The sequence below is a fragment of the Boleophthalmus pectinirostris genome, unplaced genomic scaffold (genome assembly GCF_026225935.1).
Source record: "Boleophthalmus pectinirostris isolate CB_2022bp ecotype Guang Dong unplaced genomic scaffold, ASM2622593v1 HiC_scaffold_8, whole genome shotgun sequence".
In the NCBI taxonomy this organism is placed as follows: Eukaryota; Metazoa; Chordata; class Actinopteri; order Gobiiformes; family Gobiidae; genus Boleophthalmus; species Boleophthalmus pectinirostris.
In genome coordinates, this window is record NW_026571515.1 from 28,579,654 (window position 1) to 28,599,849 (window position 20,196).

A 20,196-nucleotide genomic window follows, 5' to 3' on the forward strand; every position below is an offset into this window, starting at 1 on the left:
ACGCGTGTTGTGCTGCTGTCCTTGGCCTGTCATGTTTTATTTCTCTGCTCTGCTCAGATCATTAAGAGGGGATTGATGCTGCCTGTTCATTATACAGGAGCTAAATGGAACCACAATGAAAATGTGCCACTCACTGTCACTCACCATTGCATTATTCCATTACTGCTTATCCACAAAGAGCTCTTAAGTCAAATCATCGCAGACAGCCACGGCTTCCCCACTTCCTATTTCCTGCTTCCTAATTCCCACCATAAATCTTTTACTAATCTATTAGTAACCTCTTATTTGCTGTTGTTCCACTTTGTTGCACTCTGCACCTTTGGAAGATATACTTTTAAAAACACATTAAAAATACATATAGCTGTTAGGAGCAAAGTACGGATTTATTATTTAGGGGAGAGGGGGTATTACTTGCACCTCCCAGAGTGGGCTATGGCTCGTGACCATATGGACTGTAAAAACTGCTATGTCAGGGTTTAATAGAAGTACAAACAACTACTTTAAAGTGCCCATATTAGGCTGTTTTCTGATCTCTGCTATAATGTGGTTCCTCATCACAAACATACCTGGAGTTGTGTTTTGTTTCATTCAATCATGTTTAACACACAAACCCTGTATGTTTAGGCTGAGTTCTTCTCTCAAACAGAAAACACTCTGTTCCACCTTGATGTCATGTGGTAATACAGAAAGTGCTCCACTGTGTTTTCAACTCCATACACCTTCATTAGAATCATTTGTATCATTTCAGCCCTGGAATTGCTGATATCTATACTGAACTAAAGGTAAAAAGAGTAGTTAATTTGAAAACTGCCGCTTCATGACTCACTTCAGGTTTGGAGATGCAGACATACCAATGATAAAGGGTTACTCAAACATGTGTGAATGAAATAAAACACTCCAGGTCTGTTTTTGAGGAGATAACACCATTATGAAATGGCTTAAAGCTCACAAGAGTCAATTTTGTGCAATAAAAGACCTTTAATGGTACTTGAAGCAGTGTTTATTTTGTGTTCAATATTGTTGAAACCAATTACTAGTTTGTGAATTTTATTAACTGACAATAAAACTTTCAGATTATGATTATGAACATCACAGAACAGTCAATGGCTGTCTGGCAAAAAGTGATAGTATAATTTTTGTATTTTTACCATATCCTGAATGGGACAGTGCTCATTTAAAACACATTACAAGTGACATTTATTTTTTTTAAATATTGTTGACGATTACAAGCATCAACTTGTGTTTTTTGCTGTCCAAAATAAAACTACCTAAAACATTTCTGAGTGATATACAAAATAGTCATTATGTTTGTCCTCAATAATACATTTAGGGAAAAGTGAGAAGGTTGTTATTGAGAATGACTCATGTCTGATTTTATTGTTCAATTTCCTTGTAATCGAAATACATAATTACAAACATAACCAGGTCCAAAATGAGTATGAAAGCACAATCATGACAGCACATGACAGGAGCGGCAGGAGCAGATGTGGTGAAAGCATTAGCACGACAGGTGCGATTGTGGCTCATAGTGAACGGGGAGGATCTCAGGGTCACAATGACTCCTCACTCACACACCTGCTCTGACAATAACAGCTCTGCAAGTGCCAAGGAACACGCTCACTCCAGCTTTCAATATTCAACTCTTATTGGATCCAGCGGTGCAGTGCATTTACAGCTACTGACTTACAGTTACGTGGATAACCTTTCAGAAGAAATTATACTTCTCGGAGGAGTTTTATCACACGGTAATTTTTAAAACTTTTACTTTACTTGTAATTTTATTATCATGTAACAAAAATATTAATATAAACAAAATTGAAATGTACACCCTATACAGATATATTATGGCTCTTTTCCATTTTAATAATTTATGTCAAAGTATAATTCTAATATATGTAATAATACACTCCAGAAAATAACATTAAAAAACATTAATTAAAAAAAGGTGGCATAATAATCCATGTTGTTTTTCAAAATAAAACCAAAAATAAGAAAACGAAAAAAAAAAAAAAAATGGAAAAAACAAATGTCCTGTTTCTGTGACTTAAACTGCGATGCAAGACTGAACCAGGACTAAAACAGGTCTAAACGAGAACTGAACATGGACTAAACCGGATCCCGGTCTTAGTCCCAGTCTCAGTCCCGGTCCTGGTCTGACCTCGGTCTCAGTGATGGTTCAGTCTGGCAACACAATTTAAGTCACTGAAACAGGAAACGGCTGTTATCCGTTTTTTTCCATTATTCATTTAAACACAGAATTGGAAACTGAAAAAACTACTTGTTATCTGTTTTTTCATTTTGTTTTTTGACACAAATAATGAAACAAACTGTTGATTTTTCATTTTCTTATTTTTGGTTTTATTTTGAAAAACAAACAGACATATTATACACGGATTCATTAAACTGCACCAAGACCTTTGACCTTTTACCTCGGGATCACTAAAGTATCTCTCTCTCTCTCTCAAGTATCTCTTTCTCTGTCTCTTTGTCGAGTTACATCATCATTGTATGATTCGTTTGGTTTGAAGTGGTCCAAAGTTATCCCTCTTATCTTTTGCAAAAAAAGCTTCCTAATACCTAACTCACTGCATTCAGTTTAAAAGTGCTTTGTGCAACCTCCACAGACCAGAGCAGTGTTTTGCTGTCATGAAAAAGCTAACAACAACTAGCATGCTAACGTCCTTTTCCTGATATCGGGCAATGAAATGCTTTATAATTAGATGTAGACAGCACTCAGGGGCCTCAAGATCTGTTAACACTATATATCTGTACTGGGGCAAGACAAATGTTCCTCAAATACAAGAGAAAGATCTGGTACAGAGCCTTTAAGCGATTGCATATTAAAGCAGTACATTTTTGGTCTATTCTACCCTCCTCTAATAGTGCAAGGCCAGCAGATCTATAGCGTCTTTGACTTCTTTGACTCCGTGACATCCAAAAGCATAGAGACTCGGGATCATAGTCCAACTCACGTTTCAATTATTCCCTCCACTGTTGTGTCGACTCATCGTTTAGACAAGTTTTTACCATCGGCCAAGATTGCTTTTGGGACAGGGATGCAATATGGTCCAGGGCAATCTATCCTTGTGTCAATATGTCAAAACACTATCATTCCTTTTCTTATAATCTTGCTGATTGTTACTGCTAAACTCTCTCGCCACAGTCCATTTGCTTCTCAGCATAGAGTTTGCCAAAAGCTTGTTATCCCCGTGATGAATCGAATACTGGGCTTTCTATATTGAAAATGGGTATTATGCCACTGCATCTAGTCCTAAATGTATTATCTATGGCTCATTTAAAAGTTTAGTGCACTGGAGCAAACTAACTTCTGTCCCATTGTGAGAAAGTTAGACGGGCCACTTACTGCTTTTGTCTGCAAGTTCTACCTCTGCTCCCCTGCTCCGACCTCTTGCATGAAATACAAGATCTATTTATTCTATAGCCCCAGTTTCAATGTGTATTCTTTGATCAATGAACGTGCAATGAATGGCATTTAATTTTTTGGTTTGTCCTTCTGATACACAAGGCACTGTACCAGATTTTTACTGTCTTGTTACCTTACTCATTCTGAGTATCCTAAATTTTCACCACAAATTCTCAGAGACCAGGGAGAAGTTTTGTTGCGACGGTACAGCTAACAGTCCACACTTTCTGATTATCACACAATAAAACACTTTCTAATTAGATGCAGCCACATTTCTGTATATCTGTACTGGGCCAAGACATATTTTGCTAAAATACAAGTGGAAAAATCTAGTACGGCACTTTTATTGGTTGATTTTTTCTTATCCATTACTGTTACTGTCTGACAATTTGCGTATTCACACTTGTCCTGATTCGTTTCTGGATGGAGTCCAATTTAGTTCTAATGTTGACTTGTTTTAGCCATGTTCTAGTCTGGGTATAGTTCTGGTCTAGTCCAGGTTTAGTTCTTTACAGCTTAATCCTAGTTCTAATGTGGTCTATGTGCAAGTTTAATCACACCCTATATCTGACTACAAGGCTACATCAGAAATTGATTAGGCCTATATTTCCCAGCAGTATGTACGGTTCTTCATTTCCCCCCTGTTGCTATAGTAACATTTGCATCCTCAAAAACCCTTCCAAGGCATCATTCTCCTTCCACCCTCACTACTCCATCACTGAAATCACTGACATAGTTATTGAGGGCATCTATTGAGTCCAGCGGTGGGTAAGAGTAATCGCTGTTTAATTATAAATTGTGTTTTTAATCATCGCCGGCTGGCACTCACTCCAGACCACTAATTGCTTTATCCCCATAGGCATCTCTATTCACACTCAAGTGATGGTGCACTTATTCAAACACATTCACTCAGATGGCTTTAAGTGGCACGTGAATACAGACCATGGATTGGACTGACCCGGTGTGTTTCTTCCACTGTTTACAGAGCTTACCTTCACTTGGATCTTCAACCACTACCCCTCCTTCGTTACCCAGGATACACGACGCTTCGTGTCCCAGAAGACGGGGAACCTGTACATCGCCAAAGTGGAGCCGTCTGACGTGGGCAACTACACCTGTGTGGTTACCAACACCGTCACCAAGACCAGTGTCCAAGGCCCACCCACTCCGCTCATACTCAGGGTGGATGGTATGAGAGCTTTTTGTTTATATATAATTACAGTCTTCAGATTACAGCCTGCAAACTCCAACAGCACATAGCATAAATTATTATTATTATTATTATTATTATTGAGTATGTACTTCAAAAAAGACTGAAACTTTGCAATTGATCAGGAATTTGCAGACTGTTTTCTAGACATGAAGAGACAATACACAATGTGAAACCTGATATCCATCGCACAATAAAAAAAAACAAAAAACAAAAAAACAACAAAAAACAAAACATGTTTATTTGTTATTCAGAATGGACTCTTGTCCAGGAACTGGACTTGTGTTTTGTTTCATTCACATGCTTTAGTAACCCTTTAGTTTTAGTATGTCTACATCTCAAAATGCTCTGATAAACCTTGTAGTTTTCAAGTTTCCTTTAATTCAGTAGAGATGAGTAATTTCAGGGAGGAAATTATCCAAATAATTCCAGTGAAAGTGTGTGGAGTTGAAAAACTCAGTAGAACCTTTCCTGTATTAGCACATGACATCACAAGGTGGAACAGGTGTTTTTTTTTTCCCACTTGATGGAAAACTCATCTTAAATATGCTGTTTGTGTGTTGAACATGTGCAAATGAAACATACACAAGTCTTGATGCGGAAACAACATTATAATATAAATAAGATAGATCAGTGTAATATGCGCCCATTAAGCTTTAAACAGTATTTGTAGTAGTAGAAGTAGCAGTATTGCAAATGTGTTCATATTCCTCATTGCAAAAAAAAAAAAAAATTAAATAAATAACTTACTGAAAGAGAGATCCTATTATAACTTTTTTTTGTCTTCAATGAGTGAAAACATCTTACAATTCCAGCTGATTGTTCTTATAAATCTAACAATACCTTAATTTCATTTTGTGACCTGGTTTTACAATGCAATCAAAGCCATACATAGTCTCATTAGTCTCCCTCCGTATTTACACTCACCAAAACAGCCTGTGCTAAGAAATGAAAGTTAAGAAAAGAGTCGTCTTATTATATTTGAAAGAGGAGAAATAAATCTGTGTGGCTTTACTCCTCAGTCTGTCAAAGAGATGGAGTCTGGGCTTAAACAATACATCACATCGCATCATCAAAGTTCACTTTCAAGTCTATCTAATGCTGCATTGGAAAGAAACTCAAAGCAATAGTATCACAGAGTTAAGATGCGGCGAATCACTGGCAATAATTACAATCTTTTGATGCTCTGTGTGAGAGACTGTAGGGGTCTATTTGATACTGATGGACTTATCTCAACACACTATGATGAATATTATTTTACTTTGTTTGTTTTATGATGGAAAATTTTGACTGTGGAAAGTGATAATAAGATATGATTGATTTTTGAGAATTATTATAGTGCTGGATTGTAAATGTAGGTTTTGTAAATTATATATTGTGTAGAGGATTCTGGGCAAAAAAGTAAGAACATTCATTGTACAAATAAATGTGAAAAATATATTGAATTTTATGAATCATATTATATTTATTAGGGATGCACCGATACAATAATGGTTTTGAATATATGTGCTTATACGGTATCGGTTCCATGATATCGATTAAGCTGAAATCCTGGTTGGGCCTTTAATTGAACATAAAAAGACTATTTATAGGCTGATTTTGGTCTAGAACATCTTATAATGTTTTAATCTGTATTCATACAAAGTTGTTCAGTAGTTATGTATGGGAAAAATAACCATTCACATCACTGGTATCATTAGTATCGGGTATCAGCAGATAATTAGAGTTAAAGTATCGGTACAGGAACTGAAAAAGCTGGATCGTGTATCCCTAATATTTATACCAACACACATATATTGCATAAAAATTACCAAATGTGATATTGCAGAATATTTCTGTTAGTTAACATGATTATTATTATTATTATATATATATTTTTTTTGTATTTCTTGATTATACACAGTACTGTGCAAAAGTTATAGGCAGATGTGAGAAAAATGTTGTAACCTAGGAATGCCTTCAAAAATGGAAGTGTTAATCATTTATTTTCATCAATCAACATGCAGTGAATGAACAAAAGATAATATAAATCAATTCAATATTTGATGTGACCATCCTCTGCCTTCAAAAGAGCATCGGTTCTTCTAGGAATACTTGCATACAGTCTTTTGAAGGAACTTGCCTGGGCCATACCATTACTTCCACCACTTCTTGTTCTTCTTTATGCTGAAGATAGTTCTTCATGACTTTGGCTGTATGTTTGGGGTTGTTGTGCGGCTGCAGAATAAATTTGGGGCCAATCACATGATGGATAAGTATCTCCCTGTATTTCTCAGCATTGAGAACACCATTAATCCTGACCAAATCTCCAACTCCATTTGCAGAAATGCAGCCCCAAATGTTCAAGGAACCTCCACCATGCTTCACTGTTCCCTTTGATGAACAAACTGCTTTCTGCTACAGACAAATATTTCAAATTCTTACTCATCAGTCCAGAGCACCTGCTGCCATTTTTCTGTAAAACAGTTCCTATGTTTTTGTGCATACTTGAGTCGCTTGGCCTTGTTTCTACATCGGCGGTATGGCATTTTGGCTTCAACTCTTTCATGAAGACCATTTCTAGCCAGACTTCTCTGGACAGTAGATGGGTGTACCTGGGTCCCACTGGTTTCTGATAGTTCTAAGATGATGGCAATGCTAGACAGCTTCTGATTCTGAAGACTTACAAGCTTGATGCGTCTTTCATCTGCTGCACTAAGCGTCTTTGGCTGACCACTGCGACTACAATCCTCAACGTTGCCCGTTTCTTTGTGCTTCTTCAAAAGAGCTTGAACAGCACATATTGAAACCCCAGTCTGCTTTGAAATCTTTGTCTGGGAGAGATCTTGCTGATGCAGTATACATTGTGTCTTGTTGCTGTGCTCAGTCTTGCCTTGGTGTATGACCTGTGACATGAGACTGTCTTCCACAACCTCACCTTGGTAGCAGAGTTTGACTGTTCCTCACCCAGTTTTAGGCTCTTTCTGTTTCAGTGCATGACTGTGTTCCAACCTACGTGTGACGCTGATGATCATTAGCACCTGTTTGGTATAATTGGTTGATCATTAACTTGACTCCAATCCTCCAAAATCCCTGACTTTGTGTGTACTCCTTTGTGTGAATTGATGTTGGTTTGATAGCACAAGGTAGTAACACCAAATACTGATTTGATTTAGATTTTTCCTTTTTTGTTTGCTCACTTTGCATTTTGTAAATTGATAAAAATTAACAATCCTTATTTATATTTTTGAAAGCATTCTTTGTTCACACCTGCCTAAAACTTTTGCACAGTACTATATTTTTGCACAATAAATGAGCCACTGAAATGAATTCCTGAACTACTACTGACTAGAAGAAGTCTAAGTCAAATTTAAATTCATTCTACTATTTTGCCATCCCTGTTGAAGAACTACCTTAAACTATTATCGGTGTTAATATTAATCTTTTCTCCTGTGCAGGTGCAATGGGCGAGTATGAGCCAAAGATAGAGGTGCAGTTTCCTGAGGTGGTCCCTGTTGCCAAGAGCTCCACCGTCAAACTGGAGTGTTTTGCTCTGGGGAAGTATGTCTCTCTGTGTGTCTTTATATCACCATAACAACAACTACAACAACAACAACAACAGCAACTACAACTACAACTTCAACAACCTCAGATACTGTTTACTTCTGCCATCATACACCTCCATCATTTGGCATTTAAATGATTTGTCTAATCACAGTTATGTAAGAGGTCTTTAAGAAAGAAACCTGATGAATTACACCGCTGAATGTCTGTACATGAGATAAAAGTCTTTCATTCCCAATATTTATCTTAAGTTTTGTTAAATCATTTAGTTCATTGGTCTACATTGTGGCTAATATTTCAAGGTTATTTCTGATTGGCATTTTATTAAGACATAAGAACATAAGAAAATGTGGGCTGTCAGTACAAATTTTCATGCAGGTAGCGTCCATAGCAAAACATGATTTAATTCTCTTAAATGGACAAAACTTCTTCAGTTCTAATGGAGGTTAAATATCTCTAAAAAAAAACTGAAATGACTAAATCTGACTCGGGTGACTGTTCACACCTAAGGTGCTTCAATGGACAATACTGCTTAGTTTCAGTGTGATTAAATCCTCTTACCAGCTGCATCAGACTCAAAGAAGCTACTTTGGATGAGTATCGAAAAAAAAAAAGGCAGTTCCATAGACTGTTTATATAAATGGGCATCACTAACCTGCTAGCCATCGCAGTCCACATAGGAAGTAAGCATGGGCGCGCGTCCAGCCCCATTGGCTCCAATTCACTTTGTATTGAAAAAATGTTGCCCCTTTCTCTGTAACTGCTGTCAGGCTCCTTATTTTGGTCTTAATGTTTGTATTAACTCGCTCTGTATTATCGGTTATTTCGTCTGTATATCAGTTTCTATTCCAAACATGGAACTCGGCTCAAAATTCTCCTCTATAACTGCTTGCCTTGTGAGCTTCATTTGACTGAAGCTGAAAACTATGGGTGACATCACACTCCCGTCTAGAACCCTTCTTTATGCACTCTATGGGCAGAACTCAAACTAATGTTTGATTTTGTTCCACATTTTGTCTAAACTTAATCTCAAATTGGACATGGTGTGTCGGCACACTTTAAATAAAGTCACAATACACAAAACAAAATATTTTCAATCAATATTAATAAATACACATTAAAATTTTTGCTTAGACTTAGACCAACTTTACTGACCCACAAGGGAAGTTATTTGGACACATTAGCTCACACATCACAATATATTATAATAACAAACAGCAAAAACATAAGTAGTAATAATAATTTCAAAATAAGTAGCAAAAATAACAAGCGATTTGGTGGTATACACTGCTGTTTATCTATCTGCATTTATCATAAAGTATTTACCTCAACCTGCATTCAAATCCATTATTGATGTGGTTGTTATCATGTTGGTTTTTAATGTGGTGATTTTTTTTTTCCCCAGCCCTGTACCAACCATCAGCTGGAGGAGAGTGGACGGGGCGACTTTTGGACGTAAAGTGGATGTAAACAAAGCCAGTGGTGTGTTGGAGATCCCGTACTTTCAACAGGAAGACGCTGGAGCTTATGAATGTACAGCAGAGAACAGCAGAGGCAGGAACTCTGTACAAGGCAAACTCTCTTTCTATGGTGAGTGGGAGGGAGCTTTCTACTCACTTTGATCCCATCCTACTTTGTGTTTCTATGTTTCTAGTCTCAAGAACAAAAATATCTTGTGCTGTTAACCTGTCAGTATTATACGGAGCACATCTTGTACATTTATAGTAGTTTGCTTAGTCCTCAGCCCACTTGCCATTTTTCAAAGGGGTAACTCTGCGTACATCTTGTAGAATAGATTTTCAGTCTGGTTTGGTTTTCTACCAGCCCAGTTCTATGGAAAGGTTTGCTGAAAGTTTGGGTATATCTTTTCATAATCTCAAAATCTCAAACTTGGTTTTATTTGACCGTTATGTTGATACAAAAGGAGTTCTAATTACATATATTTTTAAATACTTTTCCACATTAATGTAATTTTGTTGCCAGAAAGTCCTTAAGTGTGGCATTAAACATGTATCACCATGGAGACGAGATAGAAGTTACAGGCCAGATGTTTTGAGAGTTGTGGCCCGCTAACAATAAGGTTATGTATTTTGAGTTATGTAAATATAATTAAATACATTCAAGAGAGACATGTTTAATACTACTGTAGAGCATTCAAGGTAAAGCAATAACATCTCCATGGAGACAAGCAGGTGACAAACACCCCACCAGAAAAGTTACATAGTGCACCTTTAAGGAGCCCCTACATGTTCATTCATCATGCAAATCAGTGTTTCCCACTTTTTTCTGGGGACCCATATTTTAAAATTCACAAACCTTTTCGACCCAAGTCAATAGACAGTATTCCTAAATCACAAAATAAAGGTGGATTTGACCATTATTGAACAGTAACGAGGACCTTTTATTGTTGTCTGAGTGATCGTGTCTCTCTGTACAATTAGTATTACTCAAGTTTTAAACAATAAAAAACATTGAGCCAGCAATAAAAGGCAGAGGTGGAGATTTGCAAGTTGTGACTTGAACTAGAGTCAGACTTGAGTCAATATTTTTAGGACTTTAGGCTTGACTTGATAAAATGGTCTAAAACTTGGGACTCAACTTGGACTTGAAGGTCAGTGAAGCATTTTAAAATCTGAATTCTTTCTTCTGTTCTGACTGTAATGATTCACACTAAGATCTTGTCAAGACATTTAAAAAAGAAAAAAAATGCATTTCTACTGCTCTTATATATACACACACCATGACTTTTTATTTAATTTTGTTTAAAATTCATATAAATTGAAAAAATCCTAGCTATATTTGGTACTTTGGTTACTTTCAAAGCAGACAACTTGGACTTGACTTGGACTTATGGGCCAGTGACTCAAGACTCGACTTTGACTTGCTTGTATTTGACTTGGGACTTGACTTGGACTTGAGGTCAAAGACTTGAGTCTTACTTGAAACTTGCAAAACAATGACTTGGTCCCACCTCTGATAAAGGTATCCATCAATTAAATTTCTTTTTCTTTTCAACATTCAATTGAATCAGCAATATTGCAACCAAATAGTCAATAAAATAATTACAGAAAGATTGGAAACTATACAAAACACGCAGATGCATGCAGACTGTGACAAGGCGACCCCCCCAAAAAAAAATCTCTGATGATGATGATGTAAATAACTAGAATTGCAAGTTTTTTCATCTCCAGTTTGGACTCACATTATCCTTGGACATTTATTTCAAGGTTCACACAATTAGCTTAAGTAGGGTTGTTAAAAGTAAATTAGTACTGAACAGTTACTGATAAAAAGTAATAAAAAGTGGTCTGCGGTGAACAGATTTGATATAGTTCTCTCTTTTTGCCCAGCCTGCCTCCCTGCAGGCCTCGGTCAGATGGCACTTGTGATTGAACATCTCACCATATGAACGCCGGACTTGGCACTGGTTTCAATGCGGCTGTAACAAAAGAATTTATTTGTTGTGCAGCATCTTGAGGCTTTTATTAGAAACCATAAATAACAGCATCATATCACACACTAGTTATAAATCAAACCATTAGCCGTATACTTCATCTCTGACAAGGGCCTTTATTATGCTAGCGGCTAACACGCTACTACACAGATTTACACCACCTTTCAGCCAGGCCTGATTTTTCACCGGACTTATAGCCTACATTCTCCGAAAAGCTGTTAATACGCTTTGATGAAGGATTTCTATGGTCTCAGCTCCTATTATTTTGTACTTTATGCATTTATGATGTGTGCCCAGCAGGCCCTGTAGGGAAGTGCTTGACTCAAATCATCAAATCTCGATTTCTCCTTTCCAGTGAAGGAGGGAGCCTTTGATATGATAATACATTTTTGCAGCACCTGTGGGTAAGATGAAATGTGAACGCTATAGCTGAGGCAGACCGGCGGATTAAACATGCTTTACCTTCAAGAGGAATGTCTGTTCTTATAGCGCAGCAGCTCGGAGCCCAGAGGAGCAGGCCCAATAAAACAAAAGCCAGGGATAATTGTGGTAATTTCACTATAGCGACTGCCCTCCCTGGTCCAATTCTGGTGAACATTCAGCCCCGATCTGAATTGTTCATGGCACTTAAAGCTGAAAGAGATTCTGACTTAGAAGCAGGGGATTTCCATGTAGCGTGGAAAGAGCCAATATCTCGAAGCAGCAAGGAAGATAAGAGTGCTTTACTTTTCACCACTATAGAGCCACACAGTCTAGTTATGTTACACTTAGAAAATTATTACGTTTCGTAGTTTTGCTTCTCAAAAACAACCTCTCTAAACTTGGTTATCCTCCAGTAGTCTATCATCAATGTAATAAATGAGCTGGAAAATCTGAAGACGGGATACAAATTCACAGTTTGTTTTTGCAAATCCAATCAACACGCTGTAGATGCAACACAGACCCTCTGTAAAATGAGTTTTGAAAATTGACCAAATGTTTTGCTTAAAAAACATGTTTTCAAAAATGATTCATATTGGACAGGATAAGGACTGAAAACAGTGGAAAATAATTTTCTGTAGTGGGTTGCAGTTTCATATTTCGTTGTGATGTGGATGATGATAATGATGCCTTTTGTGTTATTAGGTGACTGTTGTCAATACTCATTGATAAAGCAGTGTTTTTCAGATTATCATATTTTCAGATTAAGGTTCAGTATAATGGTTATGTATTAGTATGTATTAGTATTATGATCACTTGTGGTCATTTTCTAAGTCCGCCAAGGTTACAGAAGAAAATTTCTCCTTCATTTTGCCCAAAGAATACTGAGAAGCACAGCAGAGGCAAACCTGCTATGTTATCACGCAATTATTTTCAACATAAAACCCCATTTCAAACTAAAACAATCAGCCAATCTTTTAATAACTTTCAGTTTCAGAGGTTTTAGAAACATGTTTTAAATACCAAATGAGGTTTTGGTTTTAACCTTAGTGCCTCAAATGCTTCTTTAACGTGTCAAATTGAACACTCACTGTAAATTAAACCAGGTTCATTTCAGTGCAAGAAGTTAAGTTTGATGACCAGAATAAAACTAGTATGCGAATAGTTTCAGAAGTCTAACAAAAGTGCTTCATTCCCAAGGTGTTCTGCAGCTCTAAAACAGCTCTCCCTTTGCTCAAGCAGGTTGGATCAGGTTGGACACAGTTCAGAGGAGGTCAGATGTTGTACAACTGTGAAACAAAACTAACAAGTGATCCTGGAACTCAAATTGAGCAACGGGGGACTGCAGTCTGAAGCTGTTCCCTCTAGGTAGTCCAAAAAGTTGAGTGTCCTAGTTCCACATCTTATCAGCACCTCCGCCGTGTGCTAGTCAAGGCGGCGCATACAAGATTTAGGTGCTGTCCCCTCCCCGAGTCGAGCAGACATTTGGGCCAGCTGCCAGGTGATAAAAATCTGTAATCTCATTTTAAACTGCCATAGATGGAAGCTGGTGGGACATCCATCAAGAAGAGAAACCAACAGGAGAATCGATAAAGAGGATGTGGCTTGTGACGCCCAACCAAAGCAGCACTGGAACAACGAGCGGGGCAATAAGGCTACACGGTCGATTCCACACTTAATTGTCCTTCTGTATTTCACTAGATTTATTAAATTAGATCATGTGTTGTGCGCTTGACTGCATTTCAATGGGCAGGATCAGGGTCATTTTGTATAGAGGCCACTCATGTTGGGGGTTTATTATGTTATCTGCAGTGGCCTCATTTGTAACGGGGCAAACGGCTGCATTGTGTTATTTGACATTTTGAAGCTGTTCCAAAGATCTAAATGTCATGAATCAAAATAGATGAAGTTATATTTTATGGGTGTTTCAAAATGTTGTCTTAAAGGTTTTGTACCAGATTTTTATTGTTATGAAAAACAGAATTTGTTCATTTTTAATGGTTTGCAATGGTCCAACGTTATTCCTCACTTACCTTTTGCATTCTGAACATCTTAGTTTGAGTGTATCAGTGCTTTTCTACTTTCAGAGGCTAAAGTAGAGTTTCTATTCACAGTAAAGGCAAGGACAACTAGCATGCCAACAGCTCTCTTTTTGATTACAACTAAGGTGCCTGTTGCAGTTTTAAAGTGCCTTGTTGAAAGCCATCCCATCATTGTGTACTGTAGATATTAGTTTATTATAGTATTGGTAGATATTGTAGTATTGAAGTTACATTTTACAGTAACATGGGTTGCCAAAACTACTGCTTTGGTGTCTGGAGTGTCCAGGATCTAAGGCTATGTTCAGACTGCAGCCTGAAATGACCCAAATCAGATTTTTTTTGCCCCTGTGTAACCTATATCTGATCTTTTAATGACAGTTTGAATGACACAGATCTGATTTTTTCAAATGTGGTCCTAAAACCGATACATATCTGATCTTTTGATGTGCAACTTCAGTCTGAACGGTCAGCTCGCATTCATCCCACCTGCACATCAGGCTTGGAGTCTTGTCAATGGAGGGAAAGCGAGGTTAGCAATTTAATTAATACTTGGGGGGATCACTGTATTCACGCCAAATTGGAGGGGTTTTATCAGAACTGGACTTGACTTTTTAAAAATGATTACCAAAGAAATGGGCACACGTGGCTACAGGTGGTCCTGGCTCCAATTTCATCGAAAAATAAAGAGCCTGGACCATATTTTGGGAGACAAGCCCAGTGTTAGGCAACTTCCGTAAACACTGAACATGCTGTCTGCGTGTGACGCCGTCGTGTCCTCCAGTGCGCAGGAAAGACACTTTTGAGGAGTTTAAAGTTCACACTGTAATCCACATACAAGTCCCATTGAATTGGGAATTTGAACGACCTCGCAAAAAATCAGATTTCACAAAAAAAAAAAAAAAAATCCAAATTGAGCATTAAGCCCTGCAGTCTGAACATAGCCTAAAAGTAGTCTAAGAAAGTCACAGTAAACTGAAGAAATGATGCACTTGGGTCATCACAGCAGCTGTTGAGGTCTGAAGAGACTAGTTACTGTCACAATGGCATTATATTTTATTTAAGGTCAAGTTTTATATTGAAGGTGAAGGCAATGCTCTTTCTATATCTTTTTCTTGTTGTGAGAGAGATACTTAGTCACATGGCTGTAATGGATCACATGTTTTGCCCTGTCTTTTTGATTATGGTAATATTTAAATATGGAAATGAAGCGAATGTTTCCCTCATTCTATTCTTCGGTGTTTGTCTGAGTTAAAATGCTCTTTGACTGAGTCAGACAGGACTTAAGGCAGAGCACGGCGCTGTGTTACTAAAGATAGACAGTACACTGAGAAATCATCAGCAGGAGACCCTCATTTATTGCTGCTGCATTTTTAGCTTCCAGACATTTTTGTAAAGGTTTAACAAGGACACTTCTCCGAGCAGCATCTGACAAAAGCACATAATGAACTCCGCTCCTGACAACATTTTAATCCTACCTTCAAGAGCACTGAGTGATTTGAGCAGCATCTCTCTGGCTCAGGTTCTGGGTCTGGTTTGTTTTGGATGTAATTGTGGTATCTGTCCAGGGTCAACAACATAATGAGACCTAACCCAGTCTGCCAAATACATGTGGTTAATGTGATGCCTCGTCACTAATGGCTTATTATTGGGGAGTAGATAGATAAACATCAGGGTTAGAGGTAAGGTTATGTTTTTACTCTCAGGCAACCCAAACCAATTGTAATACTGTTAATATCCAAACTCCACACTTACCTGTAATGCAAGATATTTTAAATGAAGTAGGATATTTGGCTTAGTTAGTGATGTGATAGGAGTAATATGTTGTCTTGAACCAGTCTCATATAGTACGACTTTCCGCGTTCTGTATAATACAAACCTTTTTGTGACCTAGTTCAAACAGTTACCTTAAATTTACAATATTTTCCAAACAAACCTTAACAAAACAAGTAAAATTTCTTCAAACTATGAAAAAAAAACAATATTGAGACGTTGTGGCAACATTTGAGTTAACTACATGAAACTTGAAAAAAAAGACTAGTATATAGAATTATTCTGGGTTAGGAACTAATGCCATAACCCTAACTCATTAATTTGAACCCACTGATTGTATAAAGAAGTGGATTAAGGGAGTGTGATGTCACCCATAGGGAATCACCCTCAGTTACTCTCTTAAAGTTATAGGGGCCAATTTGTAGCCTAGTATCATATTTGGACTTCTGACCGTGAGTATCACAGCAAAGAGCCAATCCAGAGCAAGGCCACTGAAGGAGACGCCCCTTCCCGCCTTTATTGCTGGTTTAGCAGGGAGCGGCACTTAGACACTTGTTGCTAACACTAGAAGGGGTGACCTCAGGGAAAGGCGTCTTATTTGTCTGTTATTAATGTTCATATCTTGATTTATGGACAAAATCGCAAGATAAAAACACCAGGATCATGTAGAGCGGATTAACACGAACATTTTAAGACCAAAATAATGAGCCTGACAGCAGGAAGAAGGGTGAAGGTTTTTGAAATTGAAAGTGAAGCCAAAGCTAATGGAACCGGAAGCCCATGCTCGCTTTTCCTATTTTCTATTTTCCTATTTTCTATTTGGAACGCGGCATCTAGCGGGGTAGCTCTTATATACACCTCTTAATTAAGTCTTTATATATAACCCTCTCTCCTTCTCTGTACATAACCAGTCTTTAACCCCTTAATTAAATAGTCACGCCATGTTTTATTAGGACTATAAACAGTGTAGCTATTATTCCATTCAAGCACAACATAACCATTATATAACATTGTGAATGAAAAGTGCAACATATTTTCACTTCATCTAGCTATAGACCTCAGACTGAAGCCCAGAGTTTGGGTTGAATTTAAGCATAAACAAAATATTTACAGAGTTGGTCGCTCGTTATAATGGCAGAAAAAAAACTGTGACAAACAAGTGCCTGCCTCCCCTTGACCCTGACAGTGAGTTATTATTTATGGCTCTGCTGCCTGAGCTCCATAAATCTTCACAGAATGTCGCAACAGATAAGGTGCTAGTCATTACTGTGGCACCAGGACCACCACCATAAATAAACGGCCCTTTTCTCTATGGATTTCTGAAGACAACGGGGAATAAAAACGTCTTATTAGCTTCTTCACTGTCAAAGAATTATAAGCCTGTAAAATGCGAGAATTGTGTTTCAAGTCATTCGAAGAAATCCTCAATGTTTTTGAACTTTTAACCTAATCAAGAATTCATTACTGATCATCACTTCTATTTATTTTTGCTGTTCAGGGTCAGAATCAGGTTAATTTGAAGTGGATTTATAAATTTACCCTCTAAGGTCTTTTTAATGGAGTAATTGACTGCTTGGTTGATTCATTGATTTTGCTTTAAAAGGTTGTGAGCTGATCAGGCATGTAATAATAGGCCAACTGTAAATCGTGTGTATGTTTTGTGGTCCCCAGCTCCGCCTCATCTGACCGAGAAGCCCCAGGATGTGCAGATGACCATAGATGAGAATCTGGTGTGGGAATGTAAAGCCAGTGCCAAGCCCAAACCCTCGTACAGGTGGTTAAAGAATGGAGAAGCTCTGGATCCCATGGAGGTAAGGGAAGAGTGGGGGAATACTGTTAAGGTTCACTATGTAACTTTTCAAATCAAGAGTTTACCTTCTGTATGTGTCCATGGAGATGTTGACTTGAAATGTTTCACAGTATGGCATCAAACATAGCAAATGGTCACACTAGAATCACCCTGCCAACCTGTGGGTCAGTGGATCTACCAACACTACCAATTGAACAACTGTTGCCCCCAACTTATTGATCTTTTAGGCGTTTAATTGCAAAGAAGAAATAATAATTCTTGCATTAATAAGCAGGTACACCTCTTAACAGTTTTCATAGTACCATTTGTAGATAAAATACTATACTTTGCATTACAAGCAATAACATCTTCAAGGAGACAAGCAGGTTTAGATGCTCCCTTTTAAGGTAGACATTTATTTGAGGAAATAAAACACAGTGCGTAATTTTTTACATGAATGTGCCCTAAATACAAGACCCAGGAAAAACTGAGAATGGACACAAGAGGGACACCGCTTTCAATATTTTAGTGCAAATTGAGGTTTTTTTCCACTAGGTACTTGTACCTGTTTTTTGTTTAGTTTTTCTTGACAATGTGCTGCGGATAAAAAACAATTATTATTTTCAATTTGCAACATACAGGGAAAGTACAAACAACATTTCAAAAGAATGGTACATTTCAGCCCAAATAACTTCTATACAGAAAAAGTTTCTCAGCTCTGAGTTAGTCACAAACCTGAGTTGGCTTGCCTTGTATTTTTCTTTGGTGAAACATAACATATTTGTAACGGGACTTGTTGAACTGAAATGTTAGTTTGTATGTGGTCTGATCCTTTCAAAGGCCTTTCTACAGTCTTGACCAGATAATTGTAAAGCACTAGTTAAAGTTCTGTCCTCAGGCTTTAATAGTGTTCCTGTGTTGTTAAAAACATGTCAAAACATTTCCCTGTGCTGATGACTGACCACTAAGTGAAGTAGAGAGATGAAAGTGGATAAGATTACAGCTTGCTTAAGCGCAGCAGCTGCATGCATTGTCCTGATGGAGTTGGAGCAGTAATGGCGGCTGCTCACAAGCTGGTCTTGGCACCAGTGTGTCACTTTGAAAAGGCTGCGTTTGCCTGGGAGTAAATCTGGCATCTGAACTAGAATGTGTTTGTGAAGGGGAGACTGTTTGTATGTTTTGTTGCAAAGGAGCCAAAGTGATGCCATTTTGTGCCTGTCGTCAGCCAGAGACTTGACAATTTAGTGCTCTCCCCTCCACTATCTCTGTCTCTCAATTTTATCATTAAGTCAGCGCAAAAATGCCTCATCATCCAAAATGCATTTCACATGCGGGCAGCCGGCCTTGTTTTGTGTGAGTGTGTGAGTGCGTAAGCTGTTTGCCTAAAAAGCACAGCTACAGTGATTCACAGTCGCACACTATGTGTGTGTTCGGTTTGTGTAATGAGACCATGCACGATATGCCTGATACTGTTTTGTTTGACAAGTTTCTTATAAAGGATAAGAAACGCTTTTGGTCTTTGACAACAAAGTAAAAGCTCAGCAAATAGTGGAAATCCAGAGCTTTTTAATTACAGATTTTTACAACACTCCCAACTCAAGCACAGTTTTACTGTTTACAATATGTTACCAAAAATGAACTGCTTATTCTCAGTGGAGGTGAACACAGTATTCCTATGGGAATTAGACACTACTGTATATTCTTACTAATTAATCACACGACTATCAGAGACGAGCCCTGGCAGTACCCACACCCCATCACGTTGCTATGGGCAATTAAGATGACCAATTAAACACTTGGGCACATTGTATTCATTCATTCATCCTAATTATGATACATGCATATAGTTACTGGGTTTGGCAGCCTGCATAATATAAACTGGAAAACAGCTCATTTAGAGGCTTATACAGGTAGCAAACCATTTAGTTTCACATGCATTCGGTATAGGAAAATTAGACTGATCAAAGCATTTCATTAGAATACATAAATTATACATATACAATATAGACCTCTATTACCTGGTGCAGCTGGTAACATTTCTGTACAATGTGGTTATGCACTGTTTCTGGAAGTCAAGAAAAATGAGAACTGTTGTTTACTAATATTGACATTTCCGTGGAGAAAAGGTCTGAAAACACATTATTGTCATCATCATACCCATCTCCACCCCGCTCAAATCTGGTATTTTCTTAATTTAAACAGCAGATAAAGGTCATTTCTTTTGGCCACACACTTTAACCACAGGAAGCCCTCACTGCTCCACCTGTGCGTCTCTTGTATTGATTTGTAAATAACATTGTAAAATTCTTTGGGCGGGTGGCCAAGGTAACATATTCTCCGTACATGTGGCTATATTAATGAGGTGGGGTGTTACCATTTTCAAAATGCCACCATCAACAGCGGCAACAGTAAATCAATTCCCAAACCCAAAGGTCAGCCATGTTGAGAGAGGCAGGAGAGGGGAGAGTGCGGGCCACCATTTGTTATTCCTCATTAGAATGGATCAGTCCTGCTTCTTCATGCTCCTTCATCACACTATCTCTT

The 20,196-nt window shown here is 37.8% G+C and overlaps 1 protein-coding gene across 1 annotated transcript in view; it reads left to right on the forward strand.

Moving 5' to 3' along the window:
• Nucleotides 1–20,196, forward strand: part of cntn3a.1 (contactin 3a, tandem duplicate 1) — a 142,264-nt gene that overhangs the window by 65,324 nt on the left and 56,744 nt on the right. Inside the window, exons 5-9 of the mRNA XM_020930146.2 lie at nt 4,410–4,613; nt 8,072–8,174; nt 9,583–9,767; nt 17,535–17,674; nt 17,945–17,947. Coding sequence (XP_020785805.2) covers nt 4,410–4,613; nt 8,072–8,174; nt 9,583–9,767; nt 17,535–17,674; nt 17,945–17,947 — 635 coding nt within the window. The remainder of the gene's footprint in view (nt 1–4,409; nt 4,614–8,071; nt 8,175–9,582; nt 9,768–17,534; nt 17,675–17,944; nt 17,948–20,196) is intronic.